Below are 18951 nucleotides of genomic sequence, written 5' to 3'. Positions count from 1 at the left end.
AACACGAATTTGCTGGACAATACTCTCAAGGTCAATTGGAGGTCAAACTCATCAGAGTATGCATGTTCATGTGGTCTAGAGTACTTCCTACTTGCTGAAATAAGTGTAACATTTTCCTTAAAAAACTCACTTAAAACATAAAAGTGCTTCTCTTATTTTAGAACGAATGAAATATAACCACGCTCCACGCACCAACATGACGAAACTTCCAACTTCCTAAAGCTCTACATTAAAATCATTATACTTTCCGGAGATTATAAAATGCAGCTGCCTTATACTAAAATATTTAAATATGTCACATCTGATTCTCCATGATATAAAGATGTATACATATTTGTTGTACTACGTACGATAAGATATTTACACCCTAGTTCAGTAATCTTCCTACGCTGTCACATGATAAATAATTTTTTTCTCGACTATCATCAGATGATTTATTATATATAATCTATTTAATAGCTATAAATGTATTCTTCTTAGATTATCATTCAAAAAGCTAATGGATATCATTTTGATAGAAAATTATCCAATTAAAGACAGCCTTCTCTTCATCCAAATCATTGAGAATGTTGCAATGAATACCATAATCTAATAGTTATAATATACTGTATTTTTATATAGTATATAAATCTAGGTACTAGAAATGAAGTGGTGTTCATCACATCAATAGAACCTATGACCATCAGACCATATAAGTTCCATACTCGTATTGATAAAAATACATTGAAGATGGAGAATTCATATAATTAAAAAAAACAGCATTTATTCATATAATTAATAAAGAAAACAACAAGAGCTATAAGGTCAATACAAGTGTATGAGTGGGATAGAGAGGTGGAGGGTGATGGTGATGGTGGGGTATTTAGGATGAAAGCACGCATGGGAGTAGCCCACCACCCCTCGTGCGTGCATGCTATCTAATTTCTATCAATGGCGGCTTCATACACCCTCATTTCCATCTCTCACCCTTTTTCTCTACGCCTCTATTTTCCATGATTATTCGCATGCCTCCAAACAGAACCTTGTTCCTTATTGCAATTAGAGACCATCTTTTCAGCTTAGCAAGAATGATATATGTGGAAGACAACCAAAAATATTAGACACCCTATTTTTTTTATAAAAATAATAATAATAATAATAGTAATAATGATAATGTTTATGTAAGGCCCTACATTGTGGGCCATGAACTTATACCATATAGGGACCCAATATCACCCTTCTATTCTAATATTTATACTCCATAACTTTGGTCCTAAACTCTCATCTCCTTCTTCCCTCTCTTTTCCCACTTTCATTTAGTTGTTAGTCTAGTGCTTGATAGTGTTGGTATCAATGGCGGATAATGGTGCCTCTAACTCTCAGAGGATGTGGTGTTCGATACCCGAAAAGTTCCAGCTGCACGCCGCAATGCTGGCGTTGCAGTTTGGGTATGCCGGGTTTCATGTAGTCTCTAGAGCTGCCCTTAACATGGGAGTCAGCAAGCTTGTGTTTCCTGTCTATAGGAACGTCATAGCTTTGCTTCTCCTCCTTCCTTTTGCCTATTTTCTTGAGAAGTATGTCTTCAACAACATGATCACTCATCTCTTATTACAGTTTATCATTTGCATATTGTTTTTGGTGTTTGTTTTACTTAACTTTGTTAACAGTACAATAAGCTCTACTAATTGTTTTCTCTGTGGTTTCATCTCTCATTTTTCTATCAGGAAGAAGAGGCCTGCTATAAATCTTTCGTTCTTGGTTCAGTTCTTCTTACTAGCACTGGTTGGGTATGTAGATGAGCACAGACTTGTAATTATAACAGCTTAGTGCAGTAAAGGGTTCTAATGAATTCTCTTACGTACCTTTTTACAGGATAACAGCAAACCAAGGATTCTACTTGCTGGGTTTGGACAACACGTCTCCCACCTTTGCGTCCGCTGTTCAGAATTCTGTTCCAGCTCTCACTTTCCTCATGGCTGCACTTCTCAGGTCAGCTTGTCCATCTCTATTGAATGGTAACTGACTACACATCAGATTAACATGCACATGTATCATACAAAAAAAACAGAATAAGCCATTAGCCTAAAATCTCATAAATGGCAAACTGAAATTTGTACAAGTACAAACTTCAGACATTGATGACAGAAAAACACAGGTACATACAAGTACCTGAAAATAATTACTCCCCAATATCTCTGTTTGGTTGGTTATAAGTTCTTTCTTGGTTGGTTCCAAAAAAACATGTCCAATAAATCATGCAGTTTAGACACGGTTGGACATCTATATCCTAAAATTTAATATCCCCTAGACTAACTAGAAACTAACAATTGATAATAAGGACATAAATTGGACGTATAATAAATATATTTTCTCCGTCCCATTAATTCTTCCTCTTTGCCTTTTCTAAAGTTCAAAAGTTTAAAAAAAATTAACCATAAAATTCTCGCCAATATGTAAAAGACATATTATCATTTATGATCGTGTTAGAATTATTTCAATGTGTATCAAGATATTGATGGTCAAAAATATGTACATAGGAGACCATGAACAAAATCCTTCTGTAGAATTAACAAAATATGGAGAGAGTAAATATATTTACAGTGAAGGGTTTGTTTAACTGGGATAACACAGCAAGATGGATAGTAAAAAGCTCGGTTGTGGTTTTGCAGGATAGAGAAGGTGAGAATCGACAGAAAGGATGGTATAGCGAAGGTGCTGGGAACAGCATGCTGTGTAGCAGGGGCCACAATTATTACATTATACCAAGGTCCAGTCATATACTCCCCCACCAAAGAACTCCATGATGCCACGCCAGTGCTTCTCTCATTAGGAGATGCCAATGGCAAGAACTGGACCTTGGGCTGCATCTTCCTTATCGGACACTGCCTGTCGTGGTCCGGTTGGCTAGTTCTGCAGGCCCCCGTTCTTAAGAAATACCCAGCAAGACTCTCAGTCACCTCTTACACTTGCTTCTTTGGGTTGATACAGTTCATTATAATCGCTGCCATCTTTGAGAGGGATTTTGAGGCTTGGAAGTTCCATTCAGGTGGTGAGCTCTTCACTATTATGTATGCGGTAAGAAACTCAACACTTTACACATTATTTTCACTCAGTACACTGGTGCAGATACTTAAGCTATATACCATACCATCAAATTCATCAGAGCAGCCACAGAATCCTTATAGAGACACCAAAATAAGTGCACTTGAATAGTATGTCTGCGCAAAATCATTTCCTAGAACATCAATTGACTACCTCCCAATATGTTTCTGAATCAAAACCTTACAAGACTTGTCAAATAGTGCTAATAACACAAACTCATAATTATACAAGTGATGTTGCCAACATTTCAGAAATATCAGAATCGGATAATCAACATGATGTTTCCAATCAGCAACTCACTAGTTACTTACGCTACTAGAGACCTTAGAACTCATAAGTTCGATCATGATGGGATATACTACACTCATACGGGCAGAAATACAATTCAAAAGCCTCCTATGTAAGGTCGTAGTTTTCAGTTGATGTAGCACCTCACATGAGTAAATGTGCTGAATAATGGAAGCAAAGAGTTAGATCAGGTGTAGTCAATTAGCTGAGGATAGGGAGAAAAAGGATAATCTGTAAAGCAACATTTTAACTATTTCTCCAGTCAGTAGTCATAGGTACCCCAACCCATGTGGAATCCACAACCTGTAGGGCTAATAGTTCACTAAAATTATATAGTACAAAATACTGCCATACAAGCATGTATGGTTGATATACAATGTACTTCTCTTTAAGAATTGTTGATTTTGCAACCCTTCAGAATCTAAAAATAACTAGAACGCTGACGCGTGGCAGAACCGGAAACTTTTGAAGTAAGGTGTATTTAAATATACTAAAGGTGTATTTCTATTAATTTTTTATAATTTATTATTATCTAGAATATAGTTATAAACCCATCAAAAAAAATTTACGGTAAGGTTCGAAACCCCTCAACATAGATGCACATAAACATTGTAAAAAAGGAGGGTACACTTATAAGTTACACGTCCTCTAATCCTTTTTTAATTGCTATATTGAATCATTCATAGTCTCCAAGACAATCTTTGGCCATTATTATTTTAGTAATATACTATAAAATTATATATAGTAAATATGTGTGAATATACATGTCAAAATGAAGCTAAGAAGATTTCACGATACGAGTTTTCTATAATAGTCATTAAAAAACATAAGATCAAAGTTTACGAACTTTGACCCAAAAAAGTTTAAGGAAAAACATATAAGGAACTGTCCATAAGGTTCAAACCCAGATCACTTAACTGAAGCAATATAGACTACAGTTACATGTATGATGTATGAAAAAAAAAATGTTGGCTCATAGTGACCGTGTACATAAGCACAAGTCACTTTCCTTATAACTTTTATAGGTTAGGTGCTCTGGCTACTTTTCTTTCTTCACTTTTGCAAAGTTTAATTCAAGTTAATCATAGAGTGCCAGTTAATGACTTTATAAGGGTGCAACTAATAATAATTGAGTGCTGAAAATGAAATGCGATATTATTGTGAAATGTTAGGGTCCCTTGGAAAATTTTCTAAGTTATTAATGTATGTATTGCAGGGAGTGGTAGCATCAGGGATTGCTTTCGCTGTACAGATATGGTGCATTGATAGGGGAGGCCCGGTGTTTGTAGCAGTTTATCAACCTGTTCAAACTTTGGTTGTCGCTATCATGGCCTCATTTGCTTTGGGAGAACAATTCTACTTAGGAGGGTCAGTACTAGCAATTCTTATTTCTTCTTAATCTACTCTATCTTTCTCCCCCACCCACAAACTTTCCCCCTCAACGTTCACTATCCTTGGAAACTCTAATCAATACTAACATACCCCACCGAAAAAGAGAGGTTAGATTAAAGAAAGGGGATGAAGAAAGAAAAAAACAGAACACTCATTAATCATGCAATTAAAAGAGACCCACTTGTTGCAATGTTAGGTAGTTTATTTCATAACGTTTGAATATATTTCACTTCATAATTCCCCTTTCCCCTTTACAGGATCACTCTACTGGATAGTAAACAAATAATTTAACCAGCTATAATTTCTCGACCTTAAAAAAGTGCAGCTAAATAGCATACACCCTTCAGTGGATTTTTCACTGGAAAGTTGTCTCCTAATGTAGCTAGGGGAAAAGATACTAGCTATTTTACTCACACAGAAGAAAGGGAAATAGAGAAATGAAATAACGCAGTATCTTGGTTGCGAGGAAACCTTAGATAGCGGTTTTCCATTTTTCTTTGTTTGGTCTCTAAAAGGTATAGAAAATAGATATCACAAGGTTGGAAATTGTACTCCCGGTGATGGAAACCATATTTCCTTTCTAAAGGAAGGAATGTCACATTTTCTTCCAATGACCTAACTTCCACTTTCTCTTCTCACATCCATCCTCTCCCCTTTGTTTCTGTATTTCCTTTTCTTTCTAACTTTCTTCTAGGATCCAAATAATAGGAAAACTATATTTAAAATTGTGTCTCCATTGGAAAGTGATTTTCATGAACGATCACTTTCAGCTTCATATATGTTTTCCGTCAAACCAAACAGAGCCTAAGAGAAAAGAAGAGGTAAAGTCCTCCAGTGTTTGTACAGAAAACCTGAAAGCAAGAGCACAAAATGGTGCCATCTCATATAGTCAATTTTGATTAGATAAGATTTCTATTTAAATGAAATGATTAGCCTAACTAACAATCATCGGAAAATATGTTTGACAGGATCCTTGGGGCAGTACTGATCATAGCAGGACTATACCAAGTCTTGTGGGGAAAGAGTGAGGAGGCAAAATTTGCAAAGGCTGCAATCCTGTCTTCTGCAGAGCATGGCAACAACAGAACATCAAGTCAATCGAAAACCCTTACTCAACCACTCCTTCCCCCATCAGAAAATGTTTAGTGGCCACAATAACATAAACCTCGGATTGTTGGCTCTGGTCAGAAAACAAGCAAACTACTACTACTGCGTCAAGGGAGTTTGGTTTTTTTGGTGTGTATGAAGTTTTCATTTAGTGTCTTCTCACTAGGAGATGAGCTAAAAGGGAGGAAAAAAGGAATAGGTATTAGGGATGAATGTGATGATTGTTACCATCTCTTAAGGTGTGTACCAAGGGGAGCTTAACCCCCCACACCCCCACCCACTCCACGCTTTTACATCTTAATTAATGGTTTGATTTACAAGGAAAGAAAATGCACTTGCAAAAAAAAAATATTGTGGCATGCCAGATGTATGGACCCATGTCCAATTCCTGTCTTAAACACTATTAATGCATAATCTTTTTCAAACCTTCGTGGTAGTGAATGATTTGTGATGATTCCATTCCAAAAAAAGGCCGCAATTCTGGTGACTTTAAGAAATTATGTAAATCATGATAAAATATGATGACCTATAACACAGGGAATCAGTATAAATGCATGTAAATACAACATCCAGTACATAAAAACATCAACAGTTCTATCAACACAAACTTCCATGATGGGCATTCATAGCAGCGTTTTTCAGTGAAGGAGACAATATAACAAGTGCATGAATAGTCTTACCTAGGCAAGCATATATACCTGAATCTGCAAGGATAGTAGCTGCCAACGTCTTCATAATTAAGCTTCTGTATGACAAAAAAATATGTAGATTAATTTACATGACGTACTTATAAAGCAGAACAATTGCTGACAAGTGACAAGCAGTTACAACTTAGCAGTATCAACAATATCGAAAATTCTTATGATATAAATTTTTGATTGCCAATCAGATCTAAATGAAGCTTGAATTAGATCAGGCTGCCACATTTTGAGAGTAGAAACAAAACTTTTGACCATCATTATACCTTCATTATTTACATAAACAATATATATAAAAAAGTCTGAAAAATATTCACAAACAAAAAGCACAATTGACATGAAAATTTTCCTCAATCATAAGTAGGCTCAACTGCTTCAGAATGAGTGAGCACATATGCAACAAGAAGCTAGTACCTCAAAAGATGATAGTTTATAAGGAAAAAAAAAAACATTAAAAGAACAGGGTTCCGCATCCATTTGACATCCCAAACAGAGGTTAAAAGAACAGTCTTTATAAAGGGAAAACAAAAGCAACATGAAGACCAATAGAACTAAGCTAACAAGGTTTGGGAGAAGCCTTAAACTTTGTAATTTACAATTATAATACATACGTAACCAAAACAAGATACATAATAAATATAGGTCTGAATCAATATGCATTCACCATCTTCAAATATAAAATCTGTATTGCAAATCTAGCCACCGGAAAACTTTAGGTGAGAGTTGAGACTAAGGCCATATAACAGATCCCAAGGAGCATAGTCAAGAATCAAGATACATGAATCATTAGGAACTATACTTATTACCACTAATGCCTTTTCTAGACAGCAATTCTTGTGTAGGGGATACTTTTTATTGTTATTATGAGAATTATATCAAATTATTCAACCTAAATGGTGACAATCTATTCAGCCTACCCCACCAGACTTCCACACCTCTTCTTTTCCAATTTCTTTTCGGTCATAAATAATTACTACCTTAGATTTTTTCCACTTCATCAGATGGTGGAAGCAACACCAACAGTTTAGATATTCATCCATCTCCAATTGGATATCCTCCAAATCTAGATCACCATCCTGATATCAAGATTCACTTTAATGATTGGGTACTGTAAAAGTGCAACCAGGTATCATATCTCTGCTACTTTCACATTTTCCCTATTGAGGCTATTTTGGAGTATCATGTCCAACACCAGAAAAGGACAAGCAAAATTTGTGCTGAACCTTCAGATGAAACCTTGGTTTTTCAGACACTAGCTAATGTTAGTCGGAAACTCCAATTCAGCAAACCTTCTACCAGTTGCAATAACAGAGATGTAAACTACATTCACCTCTAATGCAGAAAAGAAACTTACTATGCTCCAGAAACTTTTCCCAATCAATAGCATTTTACATGTAATACTTCATACATGCACTGTACTTCAGATCTTGATTCTTATAAGCAAAGGAAATGGCATAGCCATAGCCAATATAAGATCAACAAGCAACATGAGCATAACATCAAAAACTGTATTCTAACAAGTGGAAAGTGACACAGTTCCAACAAGAATCATTTATCAAACTAAGAAAAAAAAATTGATGATACACTCTTAGGTAGATTATGGCTCAGCTAAATGAATTTGCTAACATAACCACTCTTAGGTAGACTATGCTCAGCTAGATGAATTCGCTAACATAGTTGAATGTAGCGAGAACATATCCTTTCGAAGAAGAGGGGAATTAATACATATATTCAGTTGAAAGTTGACTACCAGATCAACCTTAAAGTCATTATAATAAAAGTGGAAATAGCATCACCTAAATGTTTTAACGCACGCTATCAGCAAAATCAAGGTCCAGAATAAAGCATTCAGTTTTAGTTTTAGGCAAAATACAGCTCATATCAGAGTTCAGAGTCATTATCTAAAATGACATAGTAAACAAAGAAAAAAGGGTCAACCAACAAAGCAGAGAGAGCCAACAAAGCAGAGAGCCAAATGGCCCAAATCCATAGCTAAAAATCTATATTGGCAAGGTTTTATCAAACTTTACTAATTTTCCATTTAAGGGGATAAGGCAAGAGCCATAACCTTAGATATGTTACTTACTCGATTATGTGACGTAGAAGTGTTATAATCACTAGATGTGTTAATATCATTATCCAAAAGAGACTAAAGTCGGATAAAATTCCTTACTTGGGTTGGTCTCTTGATCCCCCCAACACGCACATCAACAAAAAAAATTAAGGAAAAAGTTTCAAGAGAACATGTTCTCCATAGTACAAGAGAGAAGAGGATTTTAGGAGTTAGGACCCACTCCAAATCGATATTACAAGTTTACCAATCTGTCTTCGTTCTCTAGAGAACAGTTCTCCAAATAGACTAACTCATTAAAAAAACGGTCGTGACAACAAAATGTGCCACAATTAGAACTCTTGTGATGGTCCATAACCTAAACCTAGGCATTAAAAAACCTAAATTAGTGACAATACTAGAAGTTATTCCACAAAATTTATATAACACTAAACATCACTTTATAATCTCAACAATAAATTTGCCACTTAACAATATTAAAGTAATTTAAACTTCGATTAATCGAATTCTTGATATGTGATGAATGATGATCATCACACATTTCCAAAACCAAACGATATACTTTAAACTATTGAATTGTTTATCCGCTAATCATAATCTCTCTCTCCCTAATAAAAAAATTAGTCTCTATAAAAGTTGATGGATCACTTCAGTAATACCGAATTCTATTTCGCCATCACAATTCATCGGACCAAAAAAATCTAGCAGAAAAGATATATGCCCTAGATGTACGGAAAAATTCTCTACGCATATAGGGTAAGTAAAAGCTGAAATTAAAGGAAACAAAATAGTATGAAATTGAAAGATAAGAAAGAAATATTAGAAACAAAAACCTGAATGAGTAAAATTGAGGTTTAAGAGGGAATCAATGGCCGCTAGCAGCTATGGCCGAAGGACGGAGGCCATTTCCTTTGGCGCCAAGCTTCAAAATCTTTTTCGGCCAATAGGACGAGACTGCTAAGTAGTGGGCCTACATCAGTCTCGGTTCTTTTGGACTGAATTTACGTGAACTGAATTTGTTCAAACTGAATTGAACTCGAATTAACTTGTCTCGACTGAAGTGAATGAATTGAATGAAAATTGTAATAGGAAGCCAACTGAACTAAACTTAACTTTCCTAAAATGAACTGAATTTTCATTAATTCAGTCCAAAAGAACAAAGCCGAAATTTAAAAAGGGGATGACATGGGTAAAAAGAAAAAAAAAAGAGAAAGTAAACGGAAGATATAACAAAAAATAGAAAAAAGGCAAACGATGGGTTCAAAGAGGAGAAAGTTGACGAGAAATGTTGCATGTAATATGAAATGAAGGTAGTACATGTTTTGCCTAATTCTCAGAGTCTCACTTGGACTTTGAGTTTTGAACAAGCGACGTTTGACTTGATTTTAAAGCGACCTAAATTGAAAATAACATATATTAATCTAATATGACTAACCTGATTGACAATATATATGTAATACTAATTTAAATTTTCAATTGAATAAATCATTGGTAATAGTATGCACCTATTATTTAGTGTAGAGTAGTCAATAGTTGTATGTTTTTCTCTCTTATAATTTGTAGTTAGTTCGTTTTCTTACTTTGTGTCATGAATTAGTCTCTTTTGATGAGAGTTTCTCTCTCTTAATTACGAAAAATTTTGTCCCCTCTTGTAGAGGTTGTAAATTTGGTTTGTTGTTGCTTAGTATCTCCCATTTAGGAAGCTTGAAGATCTAAAGTTATGGAAAATTGTACTTAGTATATATCAAGAATATCAAAATGATGGCTATATTTCAATTTACTATCACATCATGCGGGAAAGATGTTAAGTCTTCTAATTTTGATTATGGTTCAAATATTACCATATCACATAAGCGACTCTAAAGCGTTTATATTAGTAAATTGAATGAATATTTTCATATTGATGTTTTGATTTTCTTTTATGTGAGGGTTATTATTGTTGTAGATGAAGTATGACGATTTATTAAAAATAATTTATATTGATAGTTTTTTTTAAACGTAATTGCTTTTTTTTAAAAAAAAAAAAAATGCGAATAGAAATTATCATTAGTAAACGTAATTGCTCAATTTGAACAAGAAAAATGTTACATACATCTAGGTCTTGTTTGGTAGAGAAAGGTTTAGAGAAAAAAAGAAGTTTAAACTCATTATTAGAGAATTTGAATACTCAATCTTCTAACTTGAGTGCATGATAAAAAGAGGTTTCAAATAGTTGATTTGGCTCAAATAGCTAGGTGTATGAGCTTTTTGACATTAAAGGTATAGGAATGAGTGGACCAAATTACATTTATGTCCTAAAATTTTTGAAAATTACATCAATAAACAGTAGAAACTACAAAATACAATAATTGATTATACACATATCACTATTGGTCATTTTACACAATTGTGTAGCAATTAACTATCAACTACTTACGATAGCACGTTTATACAAACAACTAATAAAATCAGCTAGTCAATCAGCTAATACAATCAGTTAGCCATTAATAGTTTTTTGCTAATTGCCCAACAACGCCTTAATCTCTCTTAGGCATGGGATTTTTGTCAAAGGTGTTAAGGAAATGATGTTAGGTCATTTGTGGGGTTGGGATAGGGCAATTGTTCCACTTCCTTCTATTGTCCAACCGAACCAACATGACAAAACCAAAACTTCTTACCGAACTTAACACATTGCATACTTGCATGTACCTGCCTTATACACGGGATGGCTTCAAGTCTACTTTTTCTTATTGTGTACAAATATGATCTGCAAAATCCTGCTGATCTCATTGTCATGGCTTCTAAGCTCTCATGAGTTTGGTCTTAGGACTTTATTTCATTTTATACCGCGATAACCATTTCTGTCTTGTCTTCTTTGCGAGTAAACCTTGTTCATAATCATGAAGATCTTCAACAAAGATGGAGAATTTAAGGACACTTAAAGTTACCTTCAAACACTCAAATTACTGCAATTACTTCCAAATAATCAAATGGAATAGGCCAGCTACCAGCCTACCATACCTAACGTGTAATACTATAAAGAAATGTAGTGCCAATCCTTATATTTTCGACCAGCTTAACCTTGAATACAACACGAGTAAAACATCATGGCCGAGCTAACTCAAACTATTATCATCACATCTCAAAACCGAAATTTATTCAGAAAATTAAAAAAGCTCGAATCTTGTATATAAATCAAACATACATGAGTTCAAAAGTACTACTTATCTTACTACAAGTCATCGTCCTTCTGTCGAAATATAACATGTAACCACAGCCATAAGTAACATACACATATTTAGAGAACTCACAACGCTGGTCAATTATACCTGCACATAATGGGAGTGTGCTCCATCAAGACATATTTAGAGAACAAAACATCAGTTAATGCTGAATACACAATGTCATACAAACTTTATACACAAACTCAACTATATTTTGATCATAAAACACCATTGAAGTGGATTGAGACAAAAACCGTGTGAAACTCATTGAACCCATAGTAATTTCCGACATGTACTCCATCCATCAGGATTCTAGTCAAACTTCACAAAATTTGATCATGAATTTTCACCAACATAAAAAGAAAAGTTGTCATGTGGGATCTTGTAAAGATTCATCTCAATATGTAAATTATGTATATCAACTTTCTGTAGTTCTTATTCATACAGTACATAATCAAAGACATAAATGGTTAGCAGGCGCATAAAGTCGAATATTGTAAACTAATGTGGACAGAGCGATATCGATATATAAAAGGTTAGGACATCAAAATAATTGAATAATGAGTTTGAAACATCATATAGCGATTGCAAATGTCCATGATTAATATGCAGCAAAATCAAGACACTATTAAGAGAAACTAGCTTGTATATAGCTCATTTTAGGCAAAATGCATAATGAACTACTTCAGATTCATCCATTAAATAGATGCATGTAGATTTTATGAATCAATCACCGACAAGCATTTAGTAGAAGAAAAATAGAGAAAAATTGTGTACCTTAAGTAATCTTGTTAAACCTTCAAGTAAATGACTTTTCTAAGCTCTAAAAACCACACCAACTGATAAACCTAGGTTATAAGGGTTATAATAATTAATTACCTCAAAACAACCACAAAATATAAGCAACTAAAACAGATAAAGCAAGAAAGTGGTACTGCATGTACCAACCTGAGAAGCAGAGCTCCTAAGCACAGCATGTATTAACTTGCTTTCTTAGGGACCAGACGGTTTTCCCCAACCATTAACCTATAAGTTCAACAAGCTACAAAGTGTTTCTCATTGAGCAAGGCGATAATAGATAAAGGCAGACCCAGTTAGTCAAAGATGATAAGTACGTTAATAAACAAGTTAGTCTCAGAGGAAGGCTTGATGGAATATAGCAACACATGTTATCATTGACTTGAACGCCATCCTCTAAAATTCTTAGTTATGAAATTTTTCTTAACAAACTTTAGTAGACTGACAATCAATATTTGATACACTGCTCAGATTCAAGGCATTAATGATCAGTTTAACTCGACGATTTCTTTCCATGAATTGCTAATTCAGTTATGTTCATTTTGGTTAGACATTTTTAATTTCCTCGGCAGTCATACGCAAGTCTTTTAAGTTCAATATAAAGTATTAACAAGCTTCATGCACATATATAACCAACCGTCATCATTCTACAACGATCTAAATCTAGCGAGTTATGGTCAATGAGGAATAAAGAGCATCAGATATAAATAAAAACCCAAAACTGCTCAGCAACAGTCGCACAAGTGGGGAATGTTGGAGTGAACCAGAAAAAGGTTGGGTAGAGCCGGATCTAAGCATTGGCTAGGTAAGCGTCTTGTAGTAAGAGGAGTTTTCCGATGGCAACAAAAAATCTTCGGCGTATATGGGCTTTTTCGAGTATTTCGTTGTTAAGTATAGTTATGGTTTTTTCGATGAAACTGTCTATTCAGCAAATAAATAGTAATTCCATTTATCAATATGTATGGTCTTGGAAGCATTCTTGAATATATCACACCATTTGGAGTTGTAGCACAAGATAAAAGGTATAATATTGGCTAAAGCCACATGCTCCTGTAAACCTTAATGTATTACCTAGGTCAGCAGGAAACACAACGATCACATGTGCAAAGTGCAAACTAAAATGTTAAAACAATTACTCCATTCGTCAAATTATCAAAGCATAGAACCAAGAGATGACCTAACAAAGAAGTGTGAGTCTCAATCATAATTTAACATTAACCCTTGGCTAGCAGTAAGGGCGTGGGTAATGTTAGAGTAGGGAATTTTAGATGAAGTTAGATGCAAGAGTTCCACCCAGCAGCATACTAAATATGGAGAATGAGTAGCACAAAAACCAACTTTGAGGAAAATTTGACCAACATTAAAACAAAAAAACATATGATCATTTGAATCAACACGGTACTCAGGAGTGATGGCCTGGTGTTCAAGATTTAAGAAATGAACATAAACAACTGAAAAGGGAGGGGGGCGAAGCTCGATAGTAGAAACCAAATGTAATCATTTAACCCCAAAAGGTTCACTAAGAGTAGGCCACTTGGAAGTTTAAATAATTTGAGATGGCAACCAAACCAATAGGATCTACTAGTTCAAATCAACTAGGTCTTATGGGGTGGCACTCAAGATCTAGGAAGTAACTACCAGCTGTGAGCCTTCACTGTCATGTTTATCTGGTTTTTTCCTTGGAGAAAATGGATACTGGTTCTCTCGTATGGCAATCCTAATAAAAATGACTAAGGTTCAAATTTCACCATATATCAAGAAATTTTTCTATATGTCCCTTTTTCTATTCTGGAGTTCGTAAAAATATGTAGCATTACTCTCTCAATCTAATTTAGCTAGGGCAAGACGCACTGGAGTGATGGTTACATTGAGCATGATTGCAGCTCATAAATGGTTAGATATCACGTCTGAAATAGAAAGTAATATTAACAACACATTAGGAAATAAATAAGGCTCCTACAGATTCCGATGGGATAGCATCATTTTTCTTCTTGTTCAAAGTCCTCCCTATCATTATACAGCAAATACAGTAAAGCAAGATAAACAAAAAAAAATGAATAAAATGATAGAAATTCAAATATAGAATAGCATCAAACAGGCATTCTTCCCTTTAAAAATTTCTCTATGATCCCCTTCACACTCATATATTATAAATTCACTACTGTTCTCTGCATCTGGCTCAATTGGAGACCAGACCACAAATTCATAAACACAACTCTCTTATCTCTTATCCTGTTTAATGTTTACTCCAGTTTTCCTTCACATCTCTCATAAGTCGTAATTATTTGTAAGACATGGAGAGAACTAATGCATTGAACCCCTATGCTCAGCCATGGGTGCCAATGCTTGAGAAAGTTAGAGAAGAGGATAGAACAATTTTTTTCACATTCTCAAGAGGTCATCCTGTGTCTAACCATCAGATTGCCCAATTTTTTACAAGGTATGTATTCATACAATTCCTTCATTTGCTAGAAACTAAAGGTTTCGCTTTTATTATTTTAGGTCAAAAATTACGCATATGCAGTCAACATAAACCGCTTGATGATCTTGCTAGCTGAAAACTCTTTAAATTTTCCTAGACGTCTTGTTCCACACAATTGCTACTTATAAATAAAAGATTCATGACCCCTATGTGCATCTAACTTTCAATTTTTCTTTTCATGCACCAGGTACTTTGGTGACTGCATTCAGATGATTTATGTGCACCGCCCCAACCCTAAGCGACCACCTTTGTTTGGCAAGTTGGTGTTCTCAAAATGCTATATACCAGCAATTATTTTTGGGGATCAAGAAGAAAAGCATTTTAGAATTGACAACAAGTCAGTATGGTGTAAAAGATACAAGAAAAAAGTGAGATGCAACTCTCAGCATAACTAATGTAAACCTTTTTAACGATTTAATGAGATGTTATCCTTTCTTGTTTTGCTTCTGTCATGTTTGGCCAACATTTAGAGCAGACCCAGATATTATTCTAAGGTAAACAATGAAGCGGGGCACTGCAGCGACTCTTATCTAAGCTGGAGCATTTATACGTAATAAGATTAAAACAACTGCAATGCCATTCAATTGGACAGTAATAAAATAGCACATCCAATTTTACCATGACAGTACTGCAGAATACATCCTGCAGTTTCTGCTCTCCAATTTGATATTAACTTTTTGACAATGCTATTATCCCCATTGTCATCCTCAATGTACGTTTTCAATATCTGCAATGTTTAATTATCATATCAGCAAAGATATTCTACTACCAGATAAATAACCAGTTTTAGGGAAATGGCAAACGACAATATAAGAGCAGCGTATAATAAACTAAGAAATATGTAAATTGCTTTGAGATATGAGGTAAAAACGAAGAAAATGGAGAAGGAAATTAAAGAGAGAAAAGGAGATATTTAAAGATATATCAATCAGATTATATGAATCCAGAGATCCGAGTGAATCCTCTCTCTCTAATCCCAAGAGCTAAAAAAGTATGCAATCTTTCAGAATGAATCCTCTCTCTCTCATCCCTCCCCCTTTCATTACCATGCCTTTCTCAGTTGTAACTGAATTGCCAGTTGCCACGTCATAATTCCAGCTTACAAGGTTATAAATAAATATCTCAATCTACCTTAATCGGTGCTCCTGGTGTAAGTGAGAATAACAGATGGTTTGGCTTAGTGCATCATAGTACCAGCCGCCCAAACTCGCACCTTGTCCTGAAGATGGAAAGCTGGAAAACTATGTTGAATGCTGTCATAGTTCTCCCTAGTGGCTTCAAATGCAGGCAATCCATGCCATTAATACAGCACTTCAACCTTATGAAGGTTGCAACATAGCTCCAGTACCATTTCTAATTCAGAGTTCAGCTGGTCATGGAGAACGGTGGATTGTCCCCACACTTCATCTCAGCTAAGACACATAAAAGACAGGGCAAACTCTGCTGGAAGAGGGTAAGTCTAGGTTATAAGCTACCTGTCCCACCATTTGAAGAACAGAGAAACGCTCATAGCATCGAGCTGCCACTTCTCATTAAAATGTTTAGAAAATAGCAGGGAACCTTTAATGGTATGATTGCAACTTATAGAATTTGTCACCCACTTCAGAGCTTTCATCTCTTCTCTCTACATGGAACTTCATAGTTCATACGTTGCCGGACACACAAGAGGTTGAGCCTTAGCTCGTCAATTGTAGCATCCGTTCTCACAATTGCTCTTTTAAGCTCCCCAAAGTGGTATGGCCTTTTCTTACTCGAATCAGCTGCGGTTGATTGAAACCCTAGTGGAAGTGTGAGGATGATATCTGTCCAAGGCAGCCACTCAGCCCACGAATGGGGTTTACCATTGAAAAAGTAGCACGAATAACTGATAAGTTTCCAAGCTCATGTCAACATTCTCATTTTGTTCATCAATTTGAGGATGATAAGTTGCACTTCTTTTGAGCTTCGCATCTCACTTCCTTGTATGTGAAATCTTGCCTAAAGGTGCTCATCAACACTCTGTCACGATCAAAAATGGTCGAGAAAGGAAAACCGTGTAAATGTACTACCTCCATTACAAAAAGACCAGGAAATTGGATGCTCCCATCCCAAAAAATGTGTTATACTTGCATAACCTGTCCATCACAACCAAAATAGTGTCAACTCCTTGGGAAGGCGCAATCCTCCAAAAAACCCATAGTTAAAATCACCCCATACTGCTAGTAAAGTAAGGGGTTGAAGGAGTCCAGAAGGGCTGCAAGTCCTCTTGTAAGTTTTATAGTCCCTTGATGGACCTCCATAGGTGATTCATGAAATCTTGAAGTGCAGCTGGAAAGAAAGAAGCAGTGATTGTTATGATCAATCTCCCATGGTATGTACAGTAGTCGGCCATTCACTTCTTGAAACCAATGGTGCTGTTTTCCCACTTGCTATATATCATGTTTCAATTGTTGAATCAAGTAATCCCGCTACACTTCCATCTAAATCTTCCCAAAGCACCCCACACTGAGTAAGAAGGTGTCTCGAAAGCAACAATGAATATCTGGCATTGTTAATGCCACTCAAATTCACCATTCCCACAAACAAGCCAAGTCCAAAAGGCTATGTGGTCGTTTAATCAAACATAGAAAGTATAACTTCCAAGGACTTTCCAATATCAAAGAAGATTTCATTTCCTAAAAGATATGAAATGTTGTTTGGTTGAGTTCGGAAAGCGAAAATCCCCATAGGACTTTCTCTATTTTGAAGTGTCAGTTCCTATATTTTTTGTTAACCAAACAATTCCATGGTTTTCTACTTAAACTTCCATTTTCCATGCTTCTTTCTATATCAACCAAACAAACACCATATATAACAAGATTCAAAACGAAAAGGGTGCATCAAATATCTTACCGCGATTTATACCCTCCATTCATGCAACTGCAGGAAACAAATTAGACCTAAATTCGAGAAATAAATGAATACCCACAAAACAGATATGGCAAATTCACAAATCCAACAACAACATTAGAGATTTAAAGATCATAGTTGATAAAACCAACCAGTAAACCCTGCAAATCATGGGATATTCATTTAATATCAGAAGTGAACAACTCTAAACTGTTTCAATGAAAATTAAAGTGACAGCATAAACTGGAAAGTTAAGATATTTTTACCACTTTAATTTTGAATTGAAGAGGGTAAGAAAGTAGGCAAAAGTCAAAGAAAATTATACCCATCAATTCAAGGTACATCCTCATCGAATACTTTCACTCTCCGGTGAACCTCAGACGTGTTTCCGACGAAATTGAATTGGTGAGAGACAAGCTCGTGCATGGCGTCTCTCGGCCACGTCGCCTGATTTGTAATTAGCCTCCGCGTATATTTGTTCCATATCGTACAGATCTGCGGTCCCAAATTCGACAAACTTATTTAATGCGTCCAAGATCCTAACCGAACTTGATAAAACGTGCCTTAGGGTGCGTTGTATTCAACTTATTGGCCCTGAACTTATTGAACCTTATCTGAACTGAACTTATTGAACCTGAACTGAATTTATTAGAACTCATTAAACCTGATTGGACTTGATTCAACTTATTGAACCTGATTGAACCTGATTGTAACTTATTGAATCTTATTGGAACTTATTGACCTTATTGAAACTTATTAGACCTTATTGGTAGGGATGGCAATGGGTCCTGGACCCGACCCAGACCCGCCAGAACCCGACCCATTTATAAGGATCTGGGTCTAGAAATTTTAGAACCCAATGGGTCCGGGTCGGGTCTGGGTCCCAAAGGGCGCGGGTCGGGTCTGGATCCGGGTCCACATATGCTAGACCCAGACCCGCCCCGCGGACCCATTTACATATTA

General features: G+C 35.5%; 1 protein-coding gene and 2 long non-coding RNA genes across 10 annotated transcripts; 1 reads left to right on the top strand and 2 right to left on the bottom strand.

Moving 5' to 3' along the window:
• The first annotated feature begins 1255 nt into the window (after positions 1–1255).
• Positions 1256–6293, top strand: LOC104888980 (protein WALLS ARE THIN 1). The gene is made up of 6 exons (XM_010674100.4): positions 1256–1553; positions 1704–1766; positions 1852–1968; positions 2649–3054; positions 4586–4737; positions 5730–6293. Exons 1-6 carry the CDS (start codon positions 1333–1335, stop codon positions 5905–5907), a joined length of 1137 nt encoding a protein of 378 aa, XP_010672402.1. The 5' UTR covers positions 1256–1332; the 3' UTR covers positions 5908–6293.
• On the bottom strand, positions 1866–10561 carry LOC125495018 (uncharacterized). Its single transcript, XR_007271477.2, has 3 exons — positions 9471–10561; positions 6549–6613; positions 1866–2002 (listed from the first exon to the last, which is right to left on the bottom strand). It is a non-coding gene; the product is annotated as an uncharacterized LOC125495018 (long non-coding RNA).
• A 1090-nt stretch (positions 10562–11651) lies between these two features.
• Positions 11652–18528, bottom strand: LOC104888988 (uncharacterized). Of its 8 annotated transcripts, none has more exons than XR_008969411.1 (5): positions 18314–18524; positions 17992–18038; positions 12789–15847; positions 12618–12688; positions 11784–11945 (listed from the first exon to the last, which is right to left on the bottom strand). It is a non-coding gene; the product is annotated as an uncharacterized LOC104888988 (long non-coding RNA). The 8 variants fall into 8 exon arrangements; XR_002039454.3 differs by having other exon boundaries at positions 17992–18018; XR_007271484.2 differs by having other exon boundaries at positions 11652–11945; positions 12789–18038; positions 18314–18528.
• Between the last annotated feature and the right edge of the window lie 423 nt (positions 18529–18951).

This window comes from Beta vulgaris, chromosome 1 (genome assembly GCF_026745355.1).
Source record: "Beta vulgaris subsp. vulgaris cultivar EL10 chromosome 1, EL10.2, whole genome shotgun sequence".
Classification (NCBI taxonomy): Eukaryota; Viridiplantae; Streptophyta; class Magnoliopsida; order Caryophyllales; family Amaranthaceae; genus Beta; species Beta vulgaris.
Note: the sequence above shows the minus strand (reverse complement) of the source record. Positions and strands in the feature narration are given on the sequence as shown.

What these genes read in the sequence shown, in the direction of transcription:
- LOC104888980 (XM_010674100.4), top strand. Translation starts at nt 1,333, where the DNA reads ATGGCGGATAATGGTGCCTCTAACTCTCAGAGGATGTGGTGTTCGATA. An exon ending in TTTGCCTATTTTCTTGAGAA is followed by an intron (nt 1,554 to 1,703) that starts GTATGTCTTCAA and finishes TTTTTCTATCAG; the next exon opens with GAAGAAGAGGCCTGCTATAA. An exon ending in TTCTTACTAGCACTGGTTGG is followed by an intron (nt 1,767 to 1,851) that starts GTATGTAGATGA and finishes ACCTTTTTACAG; the next exon opens with GATAACAGCAAACCAAGGAT.